Source organism: Tympanuchus pallidicinctus, unplaced genomic scaffold, assembly GCF_026119805.1.
Source record: "Tympanuchus pallidicinctus isolate F22 unplaced genomic scaffold, pur_lepc_1.0 scaffold10, whole genome shotgun sequence".
Lineage (NCBI taxonomy): Eukaryota > Metazoa > Chordata > Aves > Galliformes > Phasianidae > Tympanuchus > Tympanuchus pallidicinctus.
This window is the reverse complement of record NW_026294619.1, coordinates 13,415,495-13,442,747: the sequence shown is the minus strand read 5'-3', so window position 1 is coordinate 13,442,747 and position 27,253 is coordinate 13,415,495. Positions and strand designations below refer to the sequence as shown.

The window sequence follows — 27,253 nt, the reverse complement described above, 5'->3', positions numbered from 1 at the left end:
GCTTGCATTAGGGATACATACTTGAGCAGTGTCCCATGAGAAGAGTTCTATCCAAGATCCCCCCCAGGAAGCATGAAGTCTGGTGGCAGTGTCAGACTTCTTCCCAGGCAGTAACAGGAACCTCTGATTACTATTTTTTAGCAGACGTCAGCCATTAAGTTGTAGCTGCTGCCTATGGGTAGGGCTGAGGATAATTTAATAATGGCCTGTACCTGAGGGCAGATGGTGGCCTGTTGCCATTTTCCCTCAGAGCAGAAGGTCAGACTAATGGCCCCTTTTCTTTGCTGGGGTTTTTGTCTTATTAAAAAGAATTGTATCCAGGCAGGGGGTTAAGGTCCCATAGGAAAAAGAATAGGCAGTCTATTCTTTGTGAGCGCTTTCCTCTGCTATGGCTAATTAGTGTTGAATGAAATATGAGCAGCTCATTGCACAGAGCATATTCCACCCACCCAAAGCAATTTTTTTGGCACAGCTTGCTTCCAAGAAGGTGTTGTGTTTTATAACTTCTGAAACGAACGTTTTATTTTTCAGACATCTCAGTGTAATTTATCTGTCCATGGAAGGAATGCCTGTATTTCAGGGTTTTCATCACTCAGCTTTGATTTCTCCGTGTGAAGAACTATGGATAGGTCACTCTCCCTTCCATGTTTAAACAGTGTACATTGGTGGCACTGGTGTGATTAACCTCTGCCCCCTCAGAAGACAGAAGGCCTTTCTACATCACATTTTTGCCACTATAGTTATACAGGAATGTTTCGTATTTCTGTGTGTGTGCTTGTGTGCACGACACTTAGCTGTGTCATTGCTCAGCTCTTCTCTCTGCCTCTTTCAGGGGATATTTGATGTGGTGTCAGAAGAACACCAGTTTTCTTGTGTCTTTGACCATTGATGCAGGGATGTTGCTCCTTGGGAAAGTAGGCAGAGCTAAGATACAGCAGACCTGTATTCTTTTTCTTCTCCATGTAAGGAAGGAAGGAGCCCTTGATGCCCTTATGTAGCACCTTAGCAAGGGGAAACACAAACTTCCATCTACATTCAACTCAGGATTAGCAGCCATTTTTCACTCTGTTTCTTGCTGAAGTTAGTTCCTCATTCCCATACTTCCCAGTATGTACAAGACATTTTTTATTTCTGAGGAAACTAAACGGATTGTACAATATAACTTTTAATACAATTAAAGGAGAAACCCCAGCACATGTTATATACAAAATACCTGCAATAAACAGCAGCTCACCTGGTAGAAAGACCCAGATATTAAGCTGAAAAGGTCTCATGGAAACCATTTGTGTGCAATTCAACGAATACAGCATAAAGCAATTGAAAACATGATTCATAATATAAGTGCTTAAGAAAGAAAATAAACCAAGCAGCCTGCCTGTTGAGTATAAGAGCAAACTGATGCGAGGCATATTTGTCAGTGGAGGTTTTGGTTTCCTTTCTAAGGAGTTACTTACAGTGTTGTGGGAGTCTGGCGTGACACAGAAAGGTTTGGCACTGTGCAAAAGACAAACCCTTCTGCAGAGTGCTGTGCAATCAGTCATCAGTTGGGAGCAGAAGTAGAGCATGGGGAAGCCTCTGAATTCAGGTGCAGCTGCCAGAGCTACAGTGTGGTTGGCAAAGTGAAAACATAGGAAATGATTCCAGTGAAAAAGAGTGTGTTCAGCCTGCAAGAAGCTGCTTGTTCTAGAATAAGCACATGCAGACTGAAGGAAAAGGTAATATGAATGCTATGAGACTGCATTTCACTGGCAGCCCTTCCTGTGACAAGGTCAGATTGTCTTTTAGTAGTACTACTTCCTATGCCAGCTCTGTCCCACTTGCAACCAGAATGAACATGTGCAGATAACTTTGGCTCCTTGTCACCCACTGAGGGCTTGGTGGCAAGTTTTGTCTCTTTTTTTCTGTTTTTGACCCCTCAGTAGGAATGTTCTGAAGTTCCCATTTCGTCTCATAAAAAGGGATAGTGGTAAAAATGCTGATGGGGCAGCAGGTTTCAGCAGAAGTAGAAAGAGAGCAGTGTCTTATTTTTCACTACTGACTTGCTCTAATCCCTTAGACTCTCATTGCTCAATGCTCTGTAAACTGCTTTTAGCGCTTCTGTTCCCTCCAGCATTTTTTCTTCCAATATATACCTGCTAGAAAACATTTCTGTGTTGTGTCCTAGCAAGATAAGCAGCTCAAGCAGCAAAATACCCCACAAAGATGGTGGTGTGATACTTTCAGATTTTGGCCTACCCTGCTAACTATGTACTGGATGAAGCAATAAGGTAACGGGTACAGCTTGCAGTAGGACAGAACTAAAAGGAAAAACTGAACAAGGCCACTATATTCAAGGCAGTTTTAAGTTGGTATGCATAGCTGCTTAGGAAACTTGGTGGTGCTTGGGATTTTTTTCCACTCTTTTCCCCTCAAAACGAGAAACCGTGTTTTCCTACACAGTAGGCAAGAATATCACCTAAGTTAGATGAGTCCTATCCAGTGCTAGCATCCTGGCTGAGAAGAGAGAATGCTGACAGAAGGCAGCAGCATTCAAAGCAAAATGAATCCCTGTGTCACCATGAGAGACTCTCCCCAAAAATGGAGAACCTGCACTAACAAGTATTCCTAGGCAAATGTACAAACAAAAACAGATTTAGGAAGCAAGGCCCTGACTTAAATTTCATTACTGTTGGTACACGTAAGTTAACCACTTGTTGTTACAGAAATTTAAATGGGGCTGTATGACAAGTGTGAGTAGGAAAGAAACGCACATAAAGCTTGAGTTTGTGTGTGTATCTGCATGCACACACACCCACGTGTTCACAAGCACCACCACAATTAGCAGGGCGGTCTGTGTGAGGTGTGCCCCGTGTCTGAGCAGTGCAGCGGAGGACCTAGGTTGACAAGGCCATCCTTTCAAGAGAGAAAATGTTATGAGAACTTCTGCCACTGCTGTACATAAGCAGTATTTGCTGTTGGGCACGCTGTCAGTATGTATCATTCCCTACAAAGTCTCAGTGAAAACAAGCAGGAGGTGTGTATTATTCCCACCTCGAGGCACTTTTTCCTGGAAGTGTGTGCATTGCTGCCTCTTTAGGGGAGAAGAGATATCACATCACCTATCTAACCATCAAGCCAAACTTGGCCCACACTGAACAGCGCTGGCAGATACCGGTATGAGGCTGAATGCAAAAGTAGTTTTGGCTGCTTCGAGTTGCACCATGGAGGCATGGCCTCCACAAATGTTGGGGTCTGGGGGCAGTTGTGCGTTGCTAGAGGGGTAGGTGGACATGGGCTACCTGCCAGGTCTCTGCAGGGCCCCCGATTCCTGTAGAGGCAGCATCAGAGTATCCCGAGCACTCAAGCTGGCATGCTGGAGGAGCACAACGCTGAAGGTGTTCTTCTAACCTGCTGTAGAAACACAGAGGGTCCTCCCAGTTGGAATTCCAGCGAACCCTTTGTAACAAGACCACCTCGTAGCTTCTGTGGCATAGGTGGGTATTTGTATTCATTCACACAAGATTATGTTGTCAGTCTTCTTGAGAAGATCTTTCTACTGCTCTCATCCCCTTTCAGAGAGCCTAAGGGTCAACGCCAATAAGCATTGCTGTAGAGAACAGTGGGGACTGCAGTGCAGGATACACAGGATAGGAAACCTGAGGGAGACAGAAAGAGAGACTTTACTGATTTTTTTTTTTCCCCCTTCTTAATTCTAAATCTAAGTCAAAACGTGGCAGATCCGAGAGAAACACGGATCACCTGTTATAGTCCACAAGAGGGCTCCTATTATGGTAAAAATGGCTGTGCAGAGGCAGATCAAGGCATGCGCTGCAGTGAGCTACTGGCTCAGCACTTGCTTAGTGTGAAAACCTTTGAACCATACAGAGGTGCCATCCTCCTGAGAAGAGAGGATGACTAATGAATGTACTGCCTTATTTAAGCAGCAATAGGACATGGCTCAGTGCATCATAAAGTTACAAGATCACAGACTGCCACTAAGCAAGCAGCACATTGTCCTAATGTACAGCTTCCAGTCCTATGCACAGACAGCAGCTGTTCCAGGCACTGCAGTTTGGAAATAACAGCTGCTTAGAAAAAAAAAAAAGCCTGGAAAACTTTAATAAAAAAAGAGGAATGTGGTAGAATTGATTTATCCAGTAGGTGAACTCCCACCAGTGAACAGTACTCACAAAAGCCCCCAGAATTCATGCTAACCAAGGTTTTAGTATCTGTTCCAGATAGGGCCTTCCCCAGAGGAAAATATGAGTGGGTGGTCAAGTTTGGAAATGAGAAAAGTGGCCTGAATGATAGTTTCTCCTTCTTTCCGCCTCAAAAATACTAAGCCTTCAGATTACTGCAACACAGCTTGAAAAAATTTCATGACTTTTAGGACTACATAACTTATTCTGTGCTATCATGCTAGCAATTCAGCATGCTCTGGTAAGACCAGGAAAATACAGACACCTGGATGGATAATGAGACAAGAAATGACTGTTAGCTGTTAATCTTTCCTTAAGTCTCCTGACTTGGAAAATGCCTTTGGAAGACACAGCTCCAAACATTTCAGCTTTCAAGCTAAAATGCATATGATGCTTCAAAGTCATAAACCTTTGGCAAGCCAGACTTTCCCAGCCATTCTTACACCATCCTTACAACAGCTCATATCAAAAGTAACTCCTTTTAAAAATGCAGGTGTTTCCTGCACAGGAATTTTAAGAAATTTTTCCTTCTACCCATTCCTCCAGGTGTTAAAGGGAATGGAGACAGGTCAGAAGCAGGCTGGTATTGGTAATCTTGTTGGGAAAACAAGAGTTGTTATCATTTGGTTCTTCACCACTTATTGGGTCAATCCTTCATTTATCTGATTGCAGATGTTCCCATGTTTATGCATCAGATGAGGCACGTGGCTTGCAGGCCATCAGTCAGAAGCAGCCTTTAGGGGATGAGGCCACACGTGAGACTAGGTGGTGATGAGCTACTTGCAAATGAGTCCAGTAGGACAGAAACTAAAAGATTGTCCAGTTCTTAGCTAGAAGGCCTGTAAAATGTGAGGCTCTCCCAGTGGCAGGGGATGTCACAGCAGATCCCAGTAGATGGATGACCTTGCTGGATGTCCAGACCACTCTTCAGATATTAGCATATTAGCCTGTGTCCTTACACTATTTCAGAGGCACTAACAATCAAATCTATTGAATGTTCATTTCCTTTCTTCTCACCCTCTTCACTCCCACCTGGTCACTAGAAATGACTTAATTACAGAAGTAAATGCCATAAAAACTTGCGTACAATCTGTGCAGGGTCCATTCAAGGGAGAAGAGGCCAAAGAAGCCTGCAAAATTAGGTCCTGTAACATATTTCACTGGATTAATTTCTAGAAATTTGAAATAACCTTAAGAAAGCAATGCCCCACAAGCAATACAAACCTTATCCCTTGCCTGGGAAATATCACAGGCCTGAGTTGGTGTAATGCTATAATGTGATGGAAAGCACAGCAATGATAGTGGAATAGCAAAATCCTAGACTGCAGCAAGTAGTGAGAATATGCTCTGTGCAGCAACAGTGGGTACATAAGCAAAGGAAAAAAAAAAAAAATCTGATTCCCCTTGGAAGGCCCTCAGGCAGGCAGGGATCTCCAGATGAGATACCCTCACCTCTTAAACCCTATAATGAGGTTCTGGGAAGGAATGGATCCTGGCTCCACCCCTTCCAGTCACTCAGGTGCGTTGCTTGCAGCTGAGCTCCCCTGAGTTGGCCCTACCTTCCCACCAGGAGCTCATCACTGCTTCAGGCTGTGACTCAGCATTTCCACTACAGTCAGCAATAGGCCCTACTGCTTCTGTGCTAAGGGACAGTGCATACTCCTATCAAAAGCCATACATGGTTTTGAGAGCTAGCATTGCACTAGAATCTGAGCTGAGAGGCTGTTGTGCCAAGGGAAGTGTGGTGCAGTAAAGTACCTGCAAAAGTGATCTGGTCATAGAGATGACATTTCACATGTCACTTTACAGCTGTGGGGAGAGTTCATAATTTCTTTCACATCTTCTGTTGAAGCTTGATTCTTAGAACAGTGGGAACAGGCTGAAAGAGAAGATCCCTCATTAGTACTTGGAGCTCCAGAATATCTGGAAGTGCTTGATCCAAATGCCTTCTTCAACAAAGTAAATCATAACAGAGTGAGAAGAGTAGAGAGAAGAAAATCTCAGTAAAGAAAAAAGTCTTTTAGATCTAGTTACTTCTATTTTTCCTTGGTGGGACTCATCCCTGTAGTAGATCTGAACATGACTAGCCCGCAGCCATAATCTGACCTGGTCCATCTTACACAGATGTTATCTGTGTATTGTTGTATGGATAAAACTGTACTCATTAGCAGGGAGTTAGAACTCCAGTCTGACACAAAGACAAGCAACCAACCACATGCTGAGACAAAGTCAGCAGGGAAATAATGGTAAAAGTTACTGTCACTACATGCAGCTTACCAACTGAGTGAGAGAACAGCGGTGTTAGCATAAGGAACCAACAAACCAGCCCTCTGAGGTCTCTGAGAAACATTTGTGCCTCAGCATCTAAGACTGGCTTTTGTTTTTACAATTCAAGCTGGATCCCTGTTCTGCTTCAGTAAACTGTAATTGCACAGACTATTAAACACTGTGTTTTTGGTTAAATTAATTGGAAGGATGAAAAAAACGCCCAGAGAGTTTTCATTCTTAAATTACTACAAAGACGAGCTGGTTAGGCTGTGAGCTCCTCACATTAGGAGATGTGAACCTCAACAAAGCACCTACATGTTTTGGTCACCACAACAATCACACATCTGAGAACCCTTGTTTCCATTTTGCTGTATCTTTTCTATTCCCTCCCACACTTCAGCTACTCGAAGCATGGCTTTTTGAGCTCAGAAATGACTGAGCTCTTGGTCCAGCTTTCCCTACGTGAGAGCAACAGAAATACTTTCAGACATATTCTAAGCTCCCGCAGTATCTTGAGTGGTGATCTGCAGCAACGCCAGCAGGAAGCACGTGAAAGACAGACATTTCCCGTCCCAGGCAGGTGATAACGCACAGCAGCACCAAAGCATACAAACTGGGAAGTTGGTTTGAAATGCCAGCTTCGGTTCCTTACAGCTTACAAAGTGACTGCAAAGTGACTGCACAAAGCAGCACCGCCTGACTCAGCAGATCCACTCTGTGTGCATATTAGGAAAATTGGACTAAAAGGGAAATTCCCTTTTATGCAGCTAAGCCCATTGCTCTTGCAGGTGATCCCATTCTACCACACCGGTATGCTTTCTACATCTTAAGAGCAATCTGGTATCAATAGAAAAGGTATCTGAGAACGCTCCAGAATCTTACTCCTTTAACGCTAGGGAACCTTTTAATTTCCAAGCCTGTATTTGTTTAGAGAAAGATCTTTGAATTACACTTGTCTTTTGCCCGTAATTAGAAGCTCATTACCCCTGCAGCTAACAGCACAGGCTGCTTGGTCATGACATTCATATTTTCAAACTGATTACTGCTCTCCCATCAACACAGCTCCAAGGCACAACAGAGAAGAGCCATCACTGATGTCACAGAGGGACATGAGTGGAAAATTAGGAAATGCACAGGTGTTGCTAAGGGTCTCTGCCTTCCCCAGGTGCTTCCTTTCTTGATGATAAAGCACAGAGGAGTAATCAGCCCAGCCTAATGCAATGGTCACATAGTTTTTTTGAAAGGCTGTGGTTGGTTAGGAGGGGAAGAGAAACAGTAATGTTGCCTCCTTATTCTCACTTGCAAGTGACCTTGCTCAGAATTGAAATAGAGATAACACGAGATATGAGGATGATGAACTCACGAGTGTTCTTGAGTGAGCCAAGTCCCTGCTGCCTAACGAATGAACCTGTTTCCGGTGGGGGATACCACTGTGATCATGATGAGTTAATACACTCAACCTGGTGGCTTTTGGTTTAAGTGTGCTGAACACAGAGCACTCTCAGTTTGTCTTCAACCTTCACTTCTCCAGTGACCTGACAGACCTTGATTGGGTGATATTTATAACATGTTGCAAGGCCTGTTGTCTTTCTGCAGCACTGCTCTTCCAAGCTACCAACAGGGTGCAGAGAGGACATATATTGCTGTTGACTTTTTGTACAGGCTGGATGCCTACCAGCCTTTGTAAATCCATTAGATTTAGATGCCCACATCTTCAGGGGTTTCTTGTTGGCCAGCTTGGACATAACTAGGAGCAGCAGCTATCTGATGACAACTAGTAAGTTGCCACCTGAGGTCCTCTATGCAATCACAAAACTTGTTGACATGTCTGGATTACTGAAGACTTCATAGCATTGGGCAGGGCACCTCACCTTTGCTCTTTTGGGACCAAAGAAGACAAATATAAGACTCCTGATTACTGTTTTTTTTTTTTTTTTCTCCCCTAAAAGTACTCAAATTGCAGTGCTCAAGTCTATTCTATAGCCCTAGCACTATACATTCTTGTAATATTAGCTCTGTGACTTTTCTGAGAGATTGTCCAAGTAGGGTGTATAGACAGATATCATTTTGAAACTGTTAGTGCTCAGCTGTGTTGATGATGCTCACAAAGATTCTTGACATCTTCAAGCATCCTAACACATAAAAATGGACCTCTTAACCTTTCTGAATACAACTCCGTTCTTTGGAAATAGTCTGACCTTCTTTCAAAACTCCCAAGACAATTAGAGTCTCAACTTGGAACCCTAGTGCTGCGTGCACGCAAAATACAGGAAAGTCCTGAGCCAGGACTTAGATTTTGTGACAGTAGATGCAGCATTAAAAAAAGAAAAAAAGAAATGAGAGGAAGGTACAAAAATACTTAGTGTATCAGTATAGTTTCTATAAATGTGTATTTTACATAGTTAATGCAGTAAGCAGTAAGAAACTGTTTCTGGAAAAAGGAGCTTTACTTACCGTGCCTTGGGAGGTATTTTGCTGCTAGGCTGACAGCCAAAAGGAAGGTGATAATGATGATACTTGAAGCAGTAATGACATTATAGGATGGAAGTGCAGTAGAGACAATGCAGTCGTTGGCTTTTGCTGAGACAGAAGAAATAAAGCATAAGTATGGGGCCCAGCAACATTTTGTCATTTTCATGCAATAGCAGACATGTCAATTATGGTAGTTCAAGCCAAATTCTAACTGGGATATTTAGTCTGAAAATACACCTATTCAGTAAGAAAACAGACAATGCTGGCACCTAATCGATAGAAGCCCTTCATTTTCCCTCCATGTGCTGTATACTGAAATTTTTGTCACTACCACAGAATCCAAAATGCTGGACAGACTTAAGTACTTCTTAAAGTAACTGGTTAGTCTTAGTGGAAAAGACTTATCCAGAAAATTTCCATTCTCAAATACATTCCACAGTTTTTCTTACTGTTTTATCCAAATTTATGCTTATTTTTTCCCCTCTATGGATTCACAGGTGGTGGGAAACAACATGTTCTTTCATTTCATCTTTTCAAGATGTCTTTTTTTTTTTTTTCTTCCTCCAAAAGAATGGTCAGGTGCTGGAACTGGCTACTCAGGGAAATAGTGGAGTCACTGTCCCTGGAGATGTTCAAGAAACATTTAGATGTCATACTGAGGGATGTGGTTCAGTGGGAAATATTGGTGGTAGATAGACGGTTGGACTGGATGATCTGGAGGCCTTTTCCAACCTTGGTAACTGTATGATTCTATGCATTTAAAGGACTGGAGGTGTCATTCTCAACACAGAAGGAAAAGGATCTTAGCAGACAGTTCAGCATCAGTGGGTCTGTATCTTTTAGCTGTTCACCACTAGGGATGACTACTCCACCATTTGGAAATACAAGTAGATAACAGACCATGTATATGGTACAGGACAATCCTAATCTTAGGATACTCACACTGAGTATCTGTTCATATGTCTTCAGATTTTCATTGTCTACATTTAGCACAATTAAGCATCATCCAGCTTCTAAGATACTACTTTGACCTGCTGTACAATCTGGCCTCATACATCCCCCAGTGCAGAGTTTGCCTCCTGTGTTTACCAGAAGCTGTGTTCTGTCCAGACAGAAGACTTGTTTGGAGGACTATTTTCACTGTGCCAAAGTGGGAGTGGTTGTACTTCTTAAAAGTCAAAAGGCAAGGGCTTTGTGACTGTGTTCTCGTTGTTGATTGCACCCTTCTCTGAAAATGTGTGACAACAGGGTATTACTATTACTTCTATTTTGTCACTCTCCTTTTTCCTGTATGATATTTATAACCTTCTTTTCCTACCATCATCTCTAGGGAGATTACACACTGTGCCCAGCAATAACCAATATTCATGAAGCGCTGGCTTCCAGCATTTGTCCTGAAGCTGAATGGCACTTCTCCTCACAACCCCCTTTGATTTTAGAAAGGCTGAAAAATAAAGGACCTTGATGAATAAGATACAATTCCTGGGACACATAGCACTTTTCTAGCTTTCCTTTAAGCTGTCTGCATCTCTACAATGAAAGCTTCAGACCTAGAGACATATTTTAAAATAATTTTCTTTGGCAATAACAGAGCCAAAAGGATTTTTTTTTTTAAATAGTTTTTTTTTTTTTTGCAAATCCCTTCCTGCTGCAAAATACGTAGACTGTAGCATGCTTCCTAGCCTCATACTGTTTCCACTCATCCTTCAAGCTTTCCAAGGGACAGGCTAAGCTATTACATTATCACTTCCAGGCCCAACAAAGTGATGGAATTTTATCTGTTTGAGTTAACTCTCTATTAAATGTGTATGAAAGCAGTATTTTCTCTAGTCCCTCAGCTAACATCTTCTGTCACTGAAGCAGGAACAAACATGCTTATGAGGTAAGGAAATTCTTTGTAATCATAACCTCTGAGGCACACACATTTCTCAAGTCCCTCCATTCAAACATCAGGTCTGTGTCACACTACTGGCAGTAAGACCATGCTGGTACAGAAGAACACTGAGTAGTGGCAGCCCCAAACTGTGAGAGACACTGGGGCTGATGCCACCTGATCACAGCAGGATCCAACTGCCCTGTCAACCCAGCTGTGATTCACCAGGAAGCAATGGGAAGCGTGAGCCATCTGCTCATTCACCAGTCAGTGATGTAACCCACCTCTCCATCTTTCCCCTCCACCCTTCAACTTAAGAGCCATTGAACTATCTTGGTGGGCTGCTCATTGAACCACTGTGTCATCTTCATATCAGCAGATATGCAGAGATTTACCATTTCTTCAGGGGCAACTCAGCAGGTTCAATAAAATAGTTCTCTAATACAAACTACAAGGGCTGTTCCAAAAGTAATACCTCCTACTTTATGATGTTGGCCCACAATGTCATGGCAGTAGAGGCTGAACCTTCCTACCAATATTCCATTACATGTTGCCACGCAACAGATGGCAGCAGAGAGGCAGTCTGAGGCAGTGGCATCTGACATGGATGGGCATTTGAAGCAAAGGTGTGTCATGTAATTCCTCCATGCAGAAAAAGTTGCAGCCATTGATGTCAGTACTTGCTGAACATTTATGGAGACCAAACCACACACAAACACAAAGAGGCAGTGGGTGGTGCACATCAGCAATTACACTGGTCATAGCAGCTATGAAACAGAGGGTCACCCCTGCTGGTCACCCCCACTGGCAACAATGCATAACTAATAGTTACGACTACGCTGAAAAGTAGCGTTTCATAGAGCAACTTCTCAGCTATTGATTAGTGTTACTGTGCTCTTTGCATCTGCTGTAGCTTCCACAGAAAGAAATAGGAGGTATTATTTTTGGAGCAACCTACATAGTATGAAAACCTACCTAGAAGCAAGCTGGTGGACGTGAGTAAGCCATCATATTCAATGAAACAAGTGAAGTTGATATCTTTGGACACATTGAGCCACAGCGTGCCAGTGACGTTGTATGGGCTGAGGCTGGACTCGGACTCCCAGGTGGTATTCAACACCACAGACACGTTGTTGAGGACTCCGTAGATTTTGGGTTTGGGGAAGCCTCCATGAGAAGAACATCTTACCACCATTTCTGTTGATTCACATGAACTAGCAGTTACTTCCCTTTCTACGTTCGGCTTGCTGAAGTCAGCTGAAAAAAGAAAGATTTAGAAAACATTTAGAAACCCATGGTGAAAGCAAAGATCCTCCTATGAGGTGTCCCTCAACTATCATCATCTGTTTGGTTTTTCTTATGCCTTGCATTCTCCCTCCAGCCCTGGCTTCTTTGTCTGTAGACTACAGTCAATCATTAATCATTTATTTCTGATAAAACAGAAAGGAGCTTTTCTGGAAGGCATGAAATTAGAGTGTTTGTGGTCAGAAGAGATTCATTGCTGCACATTTTTCACGTGGCTAACTTCTCAGCCCTCAGCAATACTCCTCTCCATGAGAGGGTTCTGACAGTCCAGTTCCCTACTTTCTCCTTGGCTCCCATAAAGATAACAGAATGTGACTCCTTGCACAGATGTCCATCACTCATCCACTTGGGTCAGCAGCAGTGGCCAGATCTCAGAAGCTTGGGAATATTTTTGCTGGGGAATTTCATTTGAGGGGGGGAAGAATGCTCCTTCACCAACTTGTTTGGAGGATTTCTGGAACTCTCTGCTGCTAAAGGTATTCAAATGTATATATAAATATATATGTGCATCTTACCAGTATCTCTGCTTTTGGCTGAAACCAACCACCAGAAAAACAGTGGTGCAAATGGAAAATCATGTCAATGGAACTTTTTGTAGCCTCCAAGAAAAGATTCAGATTCATTTTGAGCAACTTGGATGAGGAACTTGAGTGGTTTCTTTGAGGTAAAAAAGCCTCAAATCTTCAGTTAAGCTCAGCTTTGGGTTGTGGAGCTGCTGTGCAGCTCATGTGCAGGCCAGCCCCCAGGAAGTGTTTCTGTGGCACAGAAAAGCCTTACAGGAGGCTTAATGCACACTCTGGCTCTCTTTCAGGCATCATGGTGAAAGCATCTCTGCTACACTATGCTGAAAGCTTCCAGGAATATCCCCTTCTCCCTAGAGGTTGGCACTAGAAAGCCTCACATGTGGGGAGGCAACCCACCTACCAGTAACAAAGAGGGTCACGGGCTCTCCACACAAAAGATGAGATCCAGGTTTGTCCGGTGAAGACTGGAGGCTCTGAACAATACATTGGTAAGGGCCGCTGTCCAGGATTTCCACACCAGAGATCCACAGGGTGAGGTTCTCAAAGTCCAACTTTGTCCGGTTGACATAGCGTGGGTGCTCAAGGATCTTTTGCCCCCCTGAGTAGGCCAGCACCACATCCGTAACGTTCATCTGCCAATACACGCGGTAGTTTTGCAGGCTCTCTGAGCTGGGAATTTTGTAACAACAAGGCAGGCCGACTTTTTCTCCTACTTTGCTTTTGGCCACTTTCTTCTCCTGTGCACAGCCTGTTGAGGAGCAAACAAAAGGCACTGAGACAGTGGTATAGCCTTAAGCCAAGGTCTTCCGCATAGAGCTCACCTATTTCAGCTCAGTCTGCACCCATTAACGTACCTCAGCCCTCCATCTGCTGAGCAGTCTATATCTTCAGCTCTGCACTGAAGGGAGGACTGTCTTGCAAATGCTTTTCATGTGATGCTCAAGTCCTTTTTAAGACTTAGGGCACACAACTGTTTCAGTGTTAATTACTGAAGGCAAAAGCAGGAGACTTGCCTCCCTGGACAGAAGTTGTGACACTTTGAAAACAACACTCCAGAGTAAAGAACTGCCATGACAGCCATAAGAAGGAATAAAATCAATAAATAATAATAAAAAAAGCCACAACCAAAAACACCACACTGCCCATCTGCTATCTTCTCTGCTCAGTGTTTAGCAAGTCCACGTCCTAACTGTCTTGCATTCCCTGCTTCCAGACAGGGCCACAGTAGATAAATAAATTGTAGGTTTTGATTTGTGTTTTTATTTTTTATTGTTAAAAAAAAAACAACACACACACAAAACAAAAGCACAACAATGACAACAGAAAACCAACCATTTTAAGATCCCAGAAACAGCCCTGCAGTAATGAAGAGCAGAAAGAGACATTTTCATCACTGTATTAGCACAGCACTCACAAGCGATCAATTTTGTATAACCTAGCTAAAACAAACTTGTATTTTTGAAGGCCTGTAGGCCTCCCCTTCAGCACCCTTTTGAATTACATGCAAGCCAGGACAGACATTCCTAAACTGCTCGTGCCTGTGTGTCATATCTCAGCACACAAGCGTGTGCTTATGATAACAATCTGGGACCCCAATCTGGGACCCTTGCAAGGGGGAAGTTACGACAACTTTGACCTGCTTAGCTGTAATCCTCCATTTTGCATTACTGCTTACCCACTTCCCTTCTTCTTTCCAGTGCGTGGGTACTCACCAATGCCAGGACCATAAGCACAAGGGTGCAGCCCAGCCAGGAGCTTCTGCCAACACAGCACTGATATGCAACCCTGTGCAGCAGCAAGGCCAGGCCAGGTATATTTGCTTTTCCCTGGGCCTGTGCAGCTTCTGGAACGATGCTCATCCTCTGCACACCTCAGTTCAGAAGATTGGGTTGTTTCATATTTGTCCTGCTTTCCTTAGCCTCATGCTGTTGGCACTTACCTCCAGGAGTCAGAGATAACTCCCAGATCCCAGGGATACCCACAAGCAACCAGCAGCTATGTGGCATACTGACTTGTGCCTGGTGGGCCTGAGGAGGTGCTCTGAAAGCCTCCAGATGCTTGGGAGAGACAGGCAGTGCCCCAGCATGTCCTAATTTTGGGTAGCGTAACACCACAATGGAATGGAAAGCACAACATTAACAGTGGGGTGGCTGCAGCAAGCAAGGAGAAGCCCAAATGCAGAAGCAGGGGACAGAAAAACAAAGGAAAAAAGTTGCTCACCCACAGAAGACCCCAGGTATCTCCAGAAATCTCCAGGTAAGCTACCCTTACCTCCACTGCCGATCCTTAAATGAGATCTGAGAAGGGGTGGAGCCAGGATCCACCCCTTCCAGTCACTCAGCTGCATTACTTGCACCTGAGCTCCCCTGGGTAGGTCCTGCCTTCCCACCAGGTGCTCAGTCACTGTTTCAAGCCGTGACTTAGCATTTCTGCTACAGGTAGCATTGTGTGTTGCATGCTGATGTTTAGCAGTCCCAAGACCAGAACCTGAAATGAGCTTTCACCCTGTCCTGCCTGCGTGCTTTACATCAGAGCCATCAGAAATGGAATAGGATGTTTTAATACCCATTACAAGAAGTTGAATGTGTAGCTAAATAAATAAATTCTCACTGAGCTGTTTCCGTCCCCCACTCAGCCACCTCATCGATCTTCCAAAAGGAAAGGTCTGACAGATGCAGACACAATTTTCCCCACTACCTGTACTTCCTCTTATGAAGAGTGCAGACCAGAGCCACCAGGCAGGGGCAGACCAGGAACCCACTCATCCCACTGACCTGTTTCAGCCCACTTATCTGTGTCTGCTCACTGACCTGTGTTGGCCCACTCAGCCCACTGGCCTGTGGCAGCCAGTCACTGGCAGAAAATGGTACAAAAGCCGTTCTTGCTCAAGCCAAGGTGTGACACACCCAGCTAAGATTTGGCAGTCACAAGTTGACAGACTTCTTGACATCAGCAGCTTAGTCACTACTGATGTAGCTACCTTTTGTGAGCAGTTCCTGTCCTTTGGGAATGCACACATATCTTTGGCTTCCATAGCATCCCATGGCAGTGAGTTGCATGGTTTGATTTCATACTGTGTGAAAAAGCACTTGTTTCCATTTGCCTTTCAGGCAAGACCCATTCTGGGCTGTGATTCTTGAAGTTCCTCCCACTGTGTGTCTGCAGGCATTGCGTGCGTGTCTGCTTGTGTTTTTCCTCAACCACATATTTGCTTTTTCACACAGTTCAGCTCTTGTGCAGGCAAGACCTCCAAGAGCAGCCAGCAAAACTTTGGGATTGTGGATCCTGAAAACGACAATGCAGTTGAGTATGTATTTATTTTCTATTTCCTTTTGCAGCAACAGGGGAAGAGTAGGCGTACAGAAAATGTCAGTGTGACGGCACATCATGGGTTGCATGAGGTTCTCTGTGCCTTGCCCCTAAGAGTCTCCTTTGCTGCCAAAAGGAGAACAAAAACCTCCGTGGCAGTACATATACAAGGGCTGGAAACTCCTGCTGATGTCACATCTACCCTTACAAGGCGCTGCAGCCTTGAAACTGCAACCTGAGCGCTGAGGGCCTGCAGGAATCAAAGTCCATGAAGAGCCATTCAGCCCCACAAAAGTCCCCTTTCACTTTAAAGGTGAACTGCAAAGCAAAAATGAAAGCTCAGTTCTGTCCCATTTCTGTGTTGAATACCCTCCGTAGCCGGGCTGTGAGGGAAGCATCTGCCACGGAAATAATTTTTAATTACTTTTTTAGAAAAAGAAATAAGCCACCCTCCTGCCCTTGGTGAAGCCCACCCACTCCCTCACTGTGTGCTTGTGTTTCTCCCTTGCTGGCAGCCTGCACTGTGCGGCCGATGCTGACCCTTTTCCCCAGGCAGAGAAGATGCTCCATTCAAACTGCTGCTGTGCTGCAGCTGCCCCCAAAGCAAGTCTAATTGGAACAGAAAGGCAGCTTAGAGGAAAGGCACTGGTTTTGTACGCTCTGAGAATCAGAAAGCAAGAAGGCCGTTGGGTCTTTAACCAACATCTTTAGTCTTTCACAAATTCTTCAGCAAACCCACATAGAGGGAAAGACCCTGCCTGGTGGGCCCAGAAACCTTTGCCCCTCTGGGGGCAGCACATCAGACAGTGCATCTGCACACTTCTTCAGCTGGCAGTTTTGCAGAAAGCTCTCAGGCAAACTGTCAGGCATTTATATTAGCTTGAACATTCAGAAATTTCGAAAAACTGAATCTCCAAGGGGCTGAGCACTCCCCGTTGGTCTTTACCCCAGTTGATTTTACTGGTGAGAGATCTTAATCTTTCAAAGATTTTCATAGCAAATGTCCTGTGCAACGCATGAATACTGGAATGAATACTTTAAGCTAAACCAGCCGCTCTGCACCGCTCCGGCAAAGCAAAGCTGCTGCTGACTGTGTTCAGTTAGCTGTTGTCACAGTGACCTCCTAACAGGTCACGTTCAGTTACTCATCCCAGATGTGGTGGGAGAGCAGAGAACTCCTTTGTATTCTGAAGAAAACCTGCCTCCCACTTCATTTGGCTGCTGATCCATTCAGTCTCATTTCCTCCTACACACTACACAGTGTGCCACAGCAATGAGAGGGGAGGATTATTCCTAGTTTACATTGATGTCATGGCAGGCCTGAGACAGGGAGAGGGTTGGAAGAGGTTTCCTAAATGTTTGGCTCTGCTTCCTTTTGCAGTGTAACGGCAGTGTGAGCTGTGCTCCCCACCTCTGCGTGCCTCTGTCTTCACAGCCATACTCCTGCTAACAGATCAGTAACTGCCTTTAAAGAATAAATCCTTGAAATCATGTGGTTCAGGCTGTGAAAACCAGAGACCTTCCTGCATCTGCAAGCATTCCATACCCTCCTTCCATGCCATGAAAGCATCGAGAATGGCACAGGAGGTCATGCTGTAACTGAGTCACTGCTCTGTCATAAACCTGGCTTTAATGGGAAAGGAAATCCACCGATGACAAAAACTTCCATGATCTGTGATTAGTGACTGAGAAGGAGAAGGAGAATCTGAAATGCTCTGATGAAGGGGCCCAGAGCAGCACGAGGGCCACGACAGCCAACCAGTCCTTCTCCCTTTGTTCCTGCTCTCCCCAGCCCTGTCTGGGAACTTCTTGAGATAAAAATCTGCCACTCTCTGAGTCACGCGGGCCCTGAGCTGGGACAAGCCCACCGCCTGGGTATGTCCAGTCTGCTTTGCTTATAAGATGAGTAAGACCGCAACTCCTCTCACTGCAACTTAGTTAGTACATGTCTAACCTCAGCACTAGCCAGGCCACCTCTGAGCGCGGGGCTGAAAAGTACTTGGGAGATGATGGCGTTGACTGAATAGCTTCTTGACATCTCCCCCTTTGTTGCAAAGTCCTCCACATGGGCGTTTCATGGGGAGGAAAGGGTGGAGGGCATGCTTATGTGTTGCTGGCATGCACTGGGAGGGACACTGGTGGTGGGGACGGAAGGACATTTCTGACTTGGGGAAAGGAGTAAAGGGAAGTCTGTCTGAGCCTTCCCCTTCTCCATTCCCAGTACTGGGAGCGGGTGACCCAGCCAGAGGAAAAGGCAGGGGAAACACTGAATCTGGATGCCCGCAGAAGATTTGCATGTTTTAGTTCCTTTTGAGATCAAATTCCTGCAACTGACTGAGCACTCTTATGATTCCCAAGTTCCAGCAGAAACTAGATGTGGCAGTTGTGTAAGACAGGCCTTTGGGGGGGATCTGTAGCACACAAAGACAAAAATAAACTTGCTAATTTTTTTCCCCAGAGACCGTGTCCCTTGCTGACTGTACGACTTCGTATTCCTCTGTATCTATCCCCCAGCTGGAGATGCCCTCAGATCATTCTATAGACTCTTCCCATGCTGCCACTATAAATACTGCAGTCTTCACAGTAAAGCTTTGGAAGCTGAGGTCTCCCCACTGCCGAAGGCCTCAGTTCCTTCAGTGCTCACTAAACCTCACTGCCTCACATGCTCCCCACGTAGCCAGCCCCTCTTGAGACTAACAGGAGGTGAAAGTGCCCAGCAACCACAGAAAGCAAGCAGTATGCCTTTCACGTAAGCCTGCTCAGAATTAGAAATAATTTTTTATTTTTTCTGAAGTACCTGTCCACAGCCACAGCACCATTTACCCGTGCAGGTGTGCCCTGTCTGTTGGGTACATGCAGCTACACCACAGGCAGAGCAGCAGTGTGCAGATGCCCCTGCTACCACACGGTAGCATCTGGGGCTCACCAAGGCACGGGCATCTTTAGAGCATAGCGTAGCTGGAGGTGCCACCCAGCACTCAGCACTTTTATTTTTAGCCAGGCAGTCCCCTGGGACTAATGATGTTTTAAAAGCATAACAGTGAAAAAGCAGAAGCAAAGCTCGTGGCATTTCTGTGTTGGGAAAGATTTACATACTCTCAGACGACCTACCGAGACTCCTGAGAGCGGTGCCCCTCCAAGGGGACAGAATGGCTGCGATCAAACATACAGTTCGTATCCACAAAAAGAAAGCCGACTTCTTCACCAAGCTTAAGTGAGTCTGATATATTGGCCTTGCTACATCATCATGAAGAACACTGTGTTTAAGGCATGAAGGTAGGAAACACAATTAGAAAGGAAGTAGGAGCTCTCTGATCATGGGAGTTCTACTCCAGACTGGTCTCCAGCTGCAACTGGATGACAAACTTGCCCCACTCGCAGCTTTCTCACACAGAAAAAGGAGACCTTGCTCCCCCTTCATTTCCAGCCCCATGTGTTTCCGTGGCTTTCTCTTAAGGAATCCCTAGAGGCTGGGTCAGTGTGCCTTGTTGGCAGGAAAAAAGTGGAAAAAAAAGAGACTTTCTGGCAGGCTGGGAGCTGGACAAGTTCACCCCATGGTCAGAGAAGAGCCAGAGACAGCATCAGCGAGGGGACGGGAGTGGGATACCTATACCATCCTGACCACGCCGCAGCTCAGCTCAAGGCAGCAGTGAGCTGGAGCAGCGTGAGGGCGTGCAGGGCAGCCTCAGGGTGTAAAAATTTCAGCCCCAAACTTTGCATGTTTAAATGCGGGAATGTGTGACATTCACATCACAAAGAGACTACAAATGCTTCGGTGCTCCAAGAAAGGGACAAAGGCCTCAGAGTGATGACCAGAGTTAATTGGGTTCACTCTGATCTAGTTGGACACAATGTGGTTAAAATGTTGGACCTATGCAAACTCCATACATGTGTGTAACTATGATTTGACTGTGTAAGAATTTTGCTTGTCTGTTCAATATTTTTTCCTCCCCCAAATAACAGTTTCATTCAAAAAATCCAGAAATAGCACAGGGGGATCTATAAAGAAGAACAGGAGCCTTAGCTGGGTTTCTGTTTCTTCAGACAGGCTTTACAGCAGGTTTCGTTCTGGATAGACAGGCGGACAGAAACGGGAGCTCCTCAGTTCTGCAGCTCTTGCTTTTAAACCAAAGACTTTTCTGAGTATCTGGAGCTGGAGGAGACAGACACTCATCCAAAAAAAGAAAGACAAAAAAAGCCGAGGGCAGCAAGAGCAATAAGACACAAACTCCATTTGCATCCACTGGTGAAGTGGGCAAATCTCATACACACAGAAAAATTTCTGGCATCTCCGCCATGCAATTTGCCCTCAGTACACCCCATGCTGGAGCTGGCGCAGCAATTAGGCACAAAGCACCTGGTGCTCATTACCAGCCTGCCAATATTCAGGGGAGGCCATGAAACAGAGAATCTTCCTTACCCTCCGTACTCCTTTCTGAAACCCAGGTCCTCTCTGAGCTCCTTACTTGTGGTAAGATGTGAAGGGGATTTCCAGAGTGAGTTACATGTGAGCAAACATTCCTTTGCCATGCTGAGGAAAGTGAATATTCCCCCCTCCCTTCCCCAGCTCTACAATAACTTTGACAAGCTGTAGGAATTTCCCTCAAAACTTCCCAAAGATTTAATAACTGGGAAGGACCAAAAACTGGACAGTCTCTGGTAGCTGAAAAGATTCCAGGGAAGCCAAAAAGAAATACTCCGTGGACCAGACATGGGGTGGCTCGACCCTGCCATCAGCACCATTGCCAGCTTGGCACACTGGGCAGGGACAGGTCTTTCTGGGCTACTTTAAGTGATGTTTTCCCCGTATAACAACCACATACTGAGGAGGACGTAGCCATCCTTCAGGCGATAGCTAGATGTGAAGGTGCAATGGCAGGCGAAAAACAAGCCCACAGGGATACTAGCAATAGACCATAAATAAATAACTTTGCGCTGTAATCAAGGCTGTAATTGAGACTGTTCTGCTGCTTTTCCACTGCTCTGAGACAGCAGGGCATTCGTGTGCATCAGCATCTCCATCAGCAGATGACATTTGAGGAGCAGCGCTAAATTACAGTGGTATTTCATCAGGTCACCTCAGGTGAACCTCAGAGCAGGAAAATTCAATTTATATAAATATAGATAGATAGGTATACACAGTTACATGTATATCTATCTATCTATATCTTTATATACATACATAGATATAGATAGGTAGATAGATAGATAGATAGATAGTTATATACATATACCATCAGGTGAGATTAGTTCTGAAGTTGCTGGCCCTTGTGCCCTGCTTAGTGCTGCAGGAAGTCGCTGGCAGGGCCGTGGCAGCTCCTAGGGCTGCATTGCTCTGCCACGAGAAAGTCAGAAGCTGGTCTTTGTGATCCCCGTGGAAGGGCTAGGGGAGGCAGCACCTCCAAGTCCTGAAAAGGCTCACGTGTGATAGCGTACCATGGAGTTTTAAGGATCATCAGTGAAGGAATACCCCTTTTGGGAGAGAAGAGTGGCGGGGTTTGTATGTATGCATACCAAGGGAGAAATAAAGCATGTCGGCTGTGCTGTCCTTATCAGCCAGCACCAGGAATTCCACATACTCATTGTGTGGGAAGGATCTAACAACTGCACCCCGAAAGCTGACATAATGCTTCCAAAACAGCTTTTTGTCCACTGCCAAATCAAACCCTGCAATTCTGTAATCAATCAGGTTTAGAAAAGTAACTCTTCTCAGCAATGGGGTGACCAAAGTCAATGCAGTTTTGCTTTGTGTCTCCCAGCCCTCTCCCCACATCTTCCAGCTAATTCCCATCTCCTCAGTGCTGCTGTGCTGGTACAGCTCCTTCCAGATGCTGTTGGCTGGGCATGAGGGGCCCACAGCATCCCTGCTATAGCCCTTCCAGCTCTGCCTTCCTGTCAGCAGTGATGGAAACTGTGCAGGGAGTTCAAAAGTTACGAGCAGAAGTCTAAGAAAAAGCTGGAGAGAAGGCCAGCAGAACGGACGAGCATTCTTTTAGTAAAACATATTGAAAAACTACACTAACCACTAGGACTGCTAGTTTGCTGATATTACCAAACTCGTATTTCTGGTACTGATGATTAGCATCAGGCTGTATATCTAAGTATTACTTGTCTTTGGACTTGGAATCAGCATCCTTTTTAGAAAATCTACAGGATTGATGATTAATGTGCACACATTACTACATGAATAGCATAACACAAACCCAGAAACTCCTAAATTACGGGCGGAGAAACAGTTCTGCCCATGATGAATTGTTTGCTGATCACAGTCTGGGCAAAATATGCCCATGCCTGACATGTGTTTTGTAAGCACAGAGGCCATGGAAGGAGTGTGGGGAAGGCAGGAGAACAGAGAGCTCACAGGAGTGGTCCAGAGGCTGCTTTTTCACCAGCCGGCTCCGCGATTTCATCCCTGCTAAATTCTCTGAGTTTTGTTTTAAGATTCTGAGAGTGAAAGTCAAAATGAAACCCAGCGGAGAGTATCAAATATCTTGCAGTTTCACAACACCACCATGAAAACCTCCTTATTTTGCAGCAGTTGATTTTTAATCAAACCCCAGTTCAGCCCCGGTTTGCTCCAGAGTTTCATTATCTGCAGTGAGGCACCACGACTGCCGGTAAGCACAGGCTGTGAGCACAAATCCCAGCTCAGCAGTGAGCTTTGTGTGGTTATAAGGTTAGCATCTCAGAAGAATCAACCCAAGCCCTTTGAGGTCTGGGTGATCTGTGGGCTTTCATGAATGTTGTGGCCCGTACTGGGGACAGCCATCACTGTCCTCTGGCACAGAGCTGTGCTGCCTGAGGGACCCCTTGTTGTGCTACAGCACAACACACCGCCCTGTCCTGTCTCCCCACCACAGACTCACTTTCAGCTACCCAAAAAACTCCAGAAACTGCTCGAGCCCAGGAGCCCAGGAGCCAGCAGCTTGCTTCTCCCCCCAGACCCAGCACATCGTTTCTTCCTCATGGAGCAAGCTTGAGCCACAAGAATTCTTCATCCTCCCACCTCAACAGCAGAAGTTCAGCAGCCAGGAACATTTGTGTCAGCCAGGGAGAGGCTGTAAGAATGCCTCATCCATCTCTGCCATGACAGAGGAACTCAAGAAGCACAAGCTGGCCCTGACCAAGACAGCATGCCTCCCTCACCGAGGGAACAACGATGCGGATGCTTCACTTACCCAAAGTAATGCAATAGAGCACGATGAGCCCGAGCCTGAGCCATCTCTTCAGGGGCCAGCTGGCTGGCACTGGCAGGCACCCCATCTTCGTGCAGTGCTGGGCCAGCAGCCGGAGCACCTGCAGCCTTCTGCCACCTGCTTCCTCCTCAAGAACCCACCGGCACAGGCCTCGCCGAGTCGGCTTCCCTCTCTGTCCCCTTGGGCTTCACCAAGCGAGCGATGCCACCACCTCCGTGCTGGGAAGGAGGCAGGAGCTCAGCACCCGGCCACGGGTCACGGCCAAACTCTCCCGGCTGCTGAGCCGTGGGACTTTCGCTCCTCACCAGGCGCTGGAGGAAGGCTGGGACAGGCGCGGGCGCTGATGCTGATAAGCTGACTCACGCCCACCCGCAACTTCCTCGTGGGGCATGCGCGAGGGCGGGCGCCCGTGGCCACAGCCCTGCAGGGCCGCATGGGGTGTGGGAGCCACCCGGTCCTCAAAACAGAGGGGCCAGAGGGTGTGGGGCTTGGAGGGAAGGAAGGGCTCCTGCAGGTGGTGGGAGTAGCGGTCAGGCGGAGTGGGCTTTGAAGGTTAGGTTGAAGTTAGACGTCTGATTCTACACAGGGAATAATCCCATCAGATTAAAACTGGAATAAATGAGAATAACAAATCATTTCAAGTTGAGCTGTGTGTAATCAGGCAAGCAGTCATCCAGCTTGCTTTCATGAAGAGCGTTACAGGAAAGCACCTCTCCTGCCATGGCTGAGTGCCAGAGGCAGCACACCCATGGCCATCCCCCTCTTGCTGCGGGCCCGCTCCAGGCTGGCTCGTGGACCCAGCTCCTCAACTGCAGCGTTAGGTGTGGGGCCATGGCTGGGCTCCCCTTGGTGCATGGGGCAGGGAGGCTGGCTGCACGGCCTTGCAGTGCAGAGCCATCCCGAGCACAGCAGAGTGGTCAGACATTTCCTGACAGCGCTGCTTCTCTCACATTCAGATGCAAAGCACGTTCTCGATAAATGGTTCCTCCTCCTGCCTGACCCATCTGTGAGGGATGCAGAGGTGATTTGATGGCTTTAACAAAGTTCTTGACGTACATCGTGGCTCAACTCTAGTTTCTGAACTCTCCGATATGACAAAACCAAGCAGATGGCACTTCTACAGAGAAATCAAATATCAGAGCAAGAACAGGTTGCACTTTTTTTTTCCCCCCCAAAGAAATAAATATTATACATGAAAGATCATGCTGCTGAGTCAGAGTGGGGAGTCAGAGTCTCCTGTGCTTTATGATCCAGGCTCTGAATTCAGTCCTGTATTTTTGTCCTCTACCCATGCATCAGCACTGTTTGAGAACAGTGGCAACAATAGGACCATACAAACACTTACAGACAAGTGTTTTCATGATACTTGGGGAACAAAAAAAACCCCAAAGCAACCACGAACATGCCATGCTGTTCCTTTCTGTTTCTTTCAGTAGAGCCCCAGCTCTCCTCCCCACCCCTCCAATGTGGCTGTGCAGCGTTTTAGTCATATAGGGAGCAAACCTCTATCCTGCTTCATTATACAGTTACAAGCACGCCTGTAAGAGCTGTGCAGTTTACCATCTCACTTTCATTTTAAATTCAAGATTCAAATCTAATTTTTTTTTGCTATTAGTACATTACAGCTAGGAGGAAAACCCGGCTTTTTACACCCACATCTAAATTTCTTGCTCAAGGTTTAACCCAGTTCTTAGGCAAGCAGGGAAAGCAGCAGAGCTCCCCATCCCCGAGAGGCCCTGCTCCTGGCCTCCCTGCCTTTGTGCTGGCTTCCCATCAGCCACCAACGTGAAGCCCCGTGCCCCTCCTTATCTGCAGAGTAACCTGGAGCAGTTCATCGCCTCTTTACGGCTCTCTAGATTTGCTACAGAAAGCTGAACTCATGGATGTCATTCTCGGCCAGAGCTCTTTCTCTTTTCTTAAGTGTCATGGCTGCTGGTATCTTGTAGTACATACAAAGAGCTCTCCAATTGCAAGATTACAATAACAGAAAGAACACAGCAGTCAAGTGCTTTGTTCTGCTTTGATCAGAGGCAGAAGTCATAATCTGCCCATCACTTAAAGCTTCCCTGAGCACACATCCTTGATTCTTGGAAGCCAGCTCTTCAAGGGAAGAAGTATTATGAATCCTTAGTCAGGAGTGCTAACAAAGTTGAAGGACTTGCATTGAAGCTCCTGTTCAAAAGAGGCTCCTTGATAAGAGCATGATAGTGGGTACTATAAACTCAATAATTCACAGGGAAATCCCCATAGGAATAAGTTTTCTTATGCACTTTAATAAGCCTCCAGCATTTTAACTATATGTGCTCCACAGTCAATTTTGTCCAGGTGGAAGAAACACTGTAGCTTGAAAAGGGAAGCTCCTGTTTAATAAGAAAGGGCCTTAAAATACTGCTAAAAATAATTACTGTGGAAAAGAGGAAGATGTGAGAGCATCACATGTACCACATTTTTCCTTTGCTTTCACACAAAACAGTTAGGGAAAAAAAAGCAGAAAAGGCAAGTGAAATTTTGCAGCATATGTGCTGTGTAGAGGAAATTAACTTTGCTGATCAGCACTTGTGGTAGAAAGCCTTGGCAATGGAAAGCTGTCCAGATATATCACAGCTAGATTTCTTCCGCTGACCCACTGCCGTCACCCGCTTTTCTCAAATAGCAGAGCTACTGCTGCAGGAATGTGCCTACCTACAAGCAAACTTTTGCTATTTTCAACATGTAGTGATTAGCAAAAACATCCAAGCCACCACCTCCACCTACTTCTGCCACCACCTCACAGCAGAAATACGTTAGAATGTGCAGAAGGGAGTAAATACTGGAAAACAGCACAAAGCATCCACTCTCCAAGGAGAACTCATAACCACACGCCCTCTTACAGCACTGGGATCCATTCGGTTGGTGTTAACGTGAACAGACATCCCCACCTGTATTCATCCAGGTTATAAGCAAATCTGAGTGCTTTTCACACAGACACTTCCAGGCTGAATGGAAAGTATCCAAACTGTTTATAGGGAAGTATGTTGACAAAATATCGTTGTGCAAGTGACCTAAAAACATCTTCTTCTGAGAAATAACCCCCTTGGCAAAGAAGATTAATGTTTTTCGGAAGTTTGTTGCTCCCCCCTCCTCCTTCCCCTCCTCCCCCCCTCAGTATTTGTTGGCTCCAATATTCGCACATGGTATAAGAGGTATATAGAGTAATTAACTGAACTCAGCTGGTAACTTTTTTCTGCTCATTAGTGGAAGTAAATGACACTTTTTATCCCACAAGAGAAAGGCAGAAGGTAGCTTTATTAAAGAAGTCCAAATGCCTTCAGATATTAAGCTGCACAGGCAAATGTAGGCTGTCCCCTCACAATGACAATAACAAAGGAAAACACTTTGTGAGGAAAGAGGAAAATCCAGCAGTTTCAGGTTACAGAAAATCACTTTCGTCTTACAAAGGAAAACAACAATAACAAAAACCCCACACACAGCTCAAGAGATTTCTTGTCCTGTTCTTCCCCCTAGCCATCCCCAACCTTCAGACTACAAAGCTGGCGAGAGTTGAAGAAGCTTCAGTTCAGCAGAGATTAGAGTCTAAGTACAGTCTTGTTTACAGAAAATACAGTTGTGTTTAAATTCAAATTTAAAGCAGAATTTTATGACTGAGAAACAGGGAAATTAATTAAAACTAGGCAAATGCAAAATGCGCCCACACTATTCAGCAATGTGTAACTTGCGTTCCTGATAATGGCTTGATAATATGATGCTCATTGCTCAGAAAGCCCCAGGGCTTCTAGCCAAAAGCTAAGGTGTTTTAATAATCTGGGATTAACCTTCTTTGGTTACCTTCACTGTGAACTCGGTCTCTGTGATCTCCTGTTTCCATGCACCACTATCCATGCTGCCACTGCGCAGAACAGCCCAACGTACTCATTCATGCAGGAAAAAGAGAGCAGGTCTCTGCCCCTCAGAATGCACCCACATCCACGCTCACCACCCCATATCGAGCTCCTGCTGGCTCTTTCCTTGTTAAGGAGATCTCGGTCTCCTGTGGTTTCCATGCTATGAGTGAAGACAGAGCAGCAAACACCCTGGTTCTCCATCGAGCAGGATACACCGCCTGCAATGACCACACCAACATTCTCTGTC

The 27,253-nt window shown here is 45.6% G+C and overlaps 1 protein-coding gene and 1 long non-coding RNA gene across 3 annotated transcripts; one reads left to right on the top strand and one right to left on the bottom strand.

Moving 5' to 3' along the window:
* Positions 1 to 1,147: 1,147 nt before the first annotated feature.
* On the bottom strand, positions 1,148 to 23,476 carry CD80 (CD80 molecule). 2 transcript variants are annotated; one of them, XM_052703900.1, is made up of 6 exons: positions 23,108 to 23,430; positions 13,021 to 13,368; positions 11,767 to 12,048; positions 8,901 to 9,026; positions 5,937 to 6,057; positions 1,148 to 3,635 (listed from the first exon to the last, which is right to left on the bottom strand). In XM_052703900.1, exons 1-5 carry the CDS (start codon positions 23,190 to 23,192, stop codon positions 5,954 to 5,956), a joined length of 945 nt encoding a protein of 314 aa, XP_052559860.1. In that variant the 5' UTR covers positions 23,193 to 23,430; the 3' UTR covers positions 1,148 to 3,635; positions 5,937 to 5,953. The 2 variants fall into 2 exon arrangements, with proteins under 2 accessions (XP_052559860.1, XP_052559869.1); XM_052703909.1 differs by lacking the exon at positions 1,148 to 3,635 and adding an exon at positions 3,644 to 5,323 and having other exon boundaries at positions 23,108 to 23,476.
* LOC128091131 (uncharacterized) lies at positions 13,364 to 18,388 on the top strand. Its single transcript, XR_008211259.1, has 2 exons — positions 13,364 to 15,927; positions 16,445 to 18,388. It is a non-coding gene; the product is annotated as an uncharacterized LOC128091131 (long non-coding RNA).
* Positions 23,477 to 27,253: the final 3,777 nt, after the last annotated feature.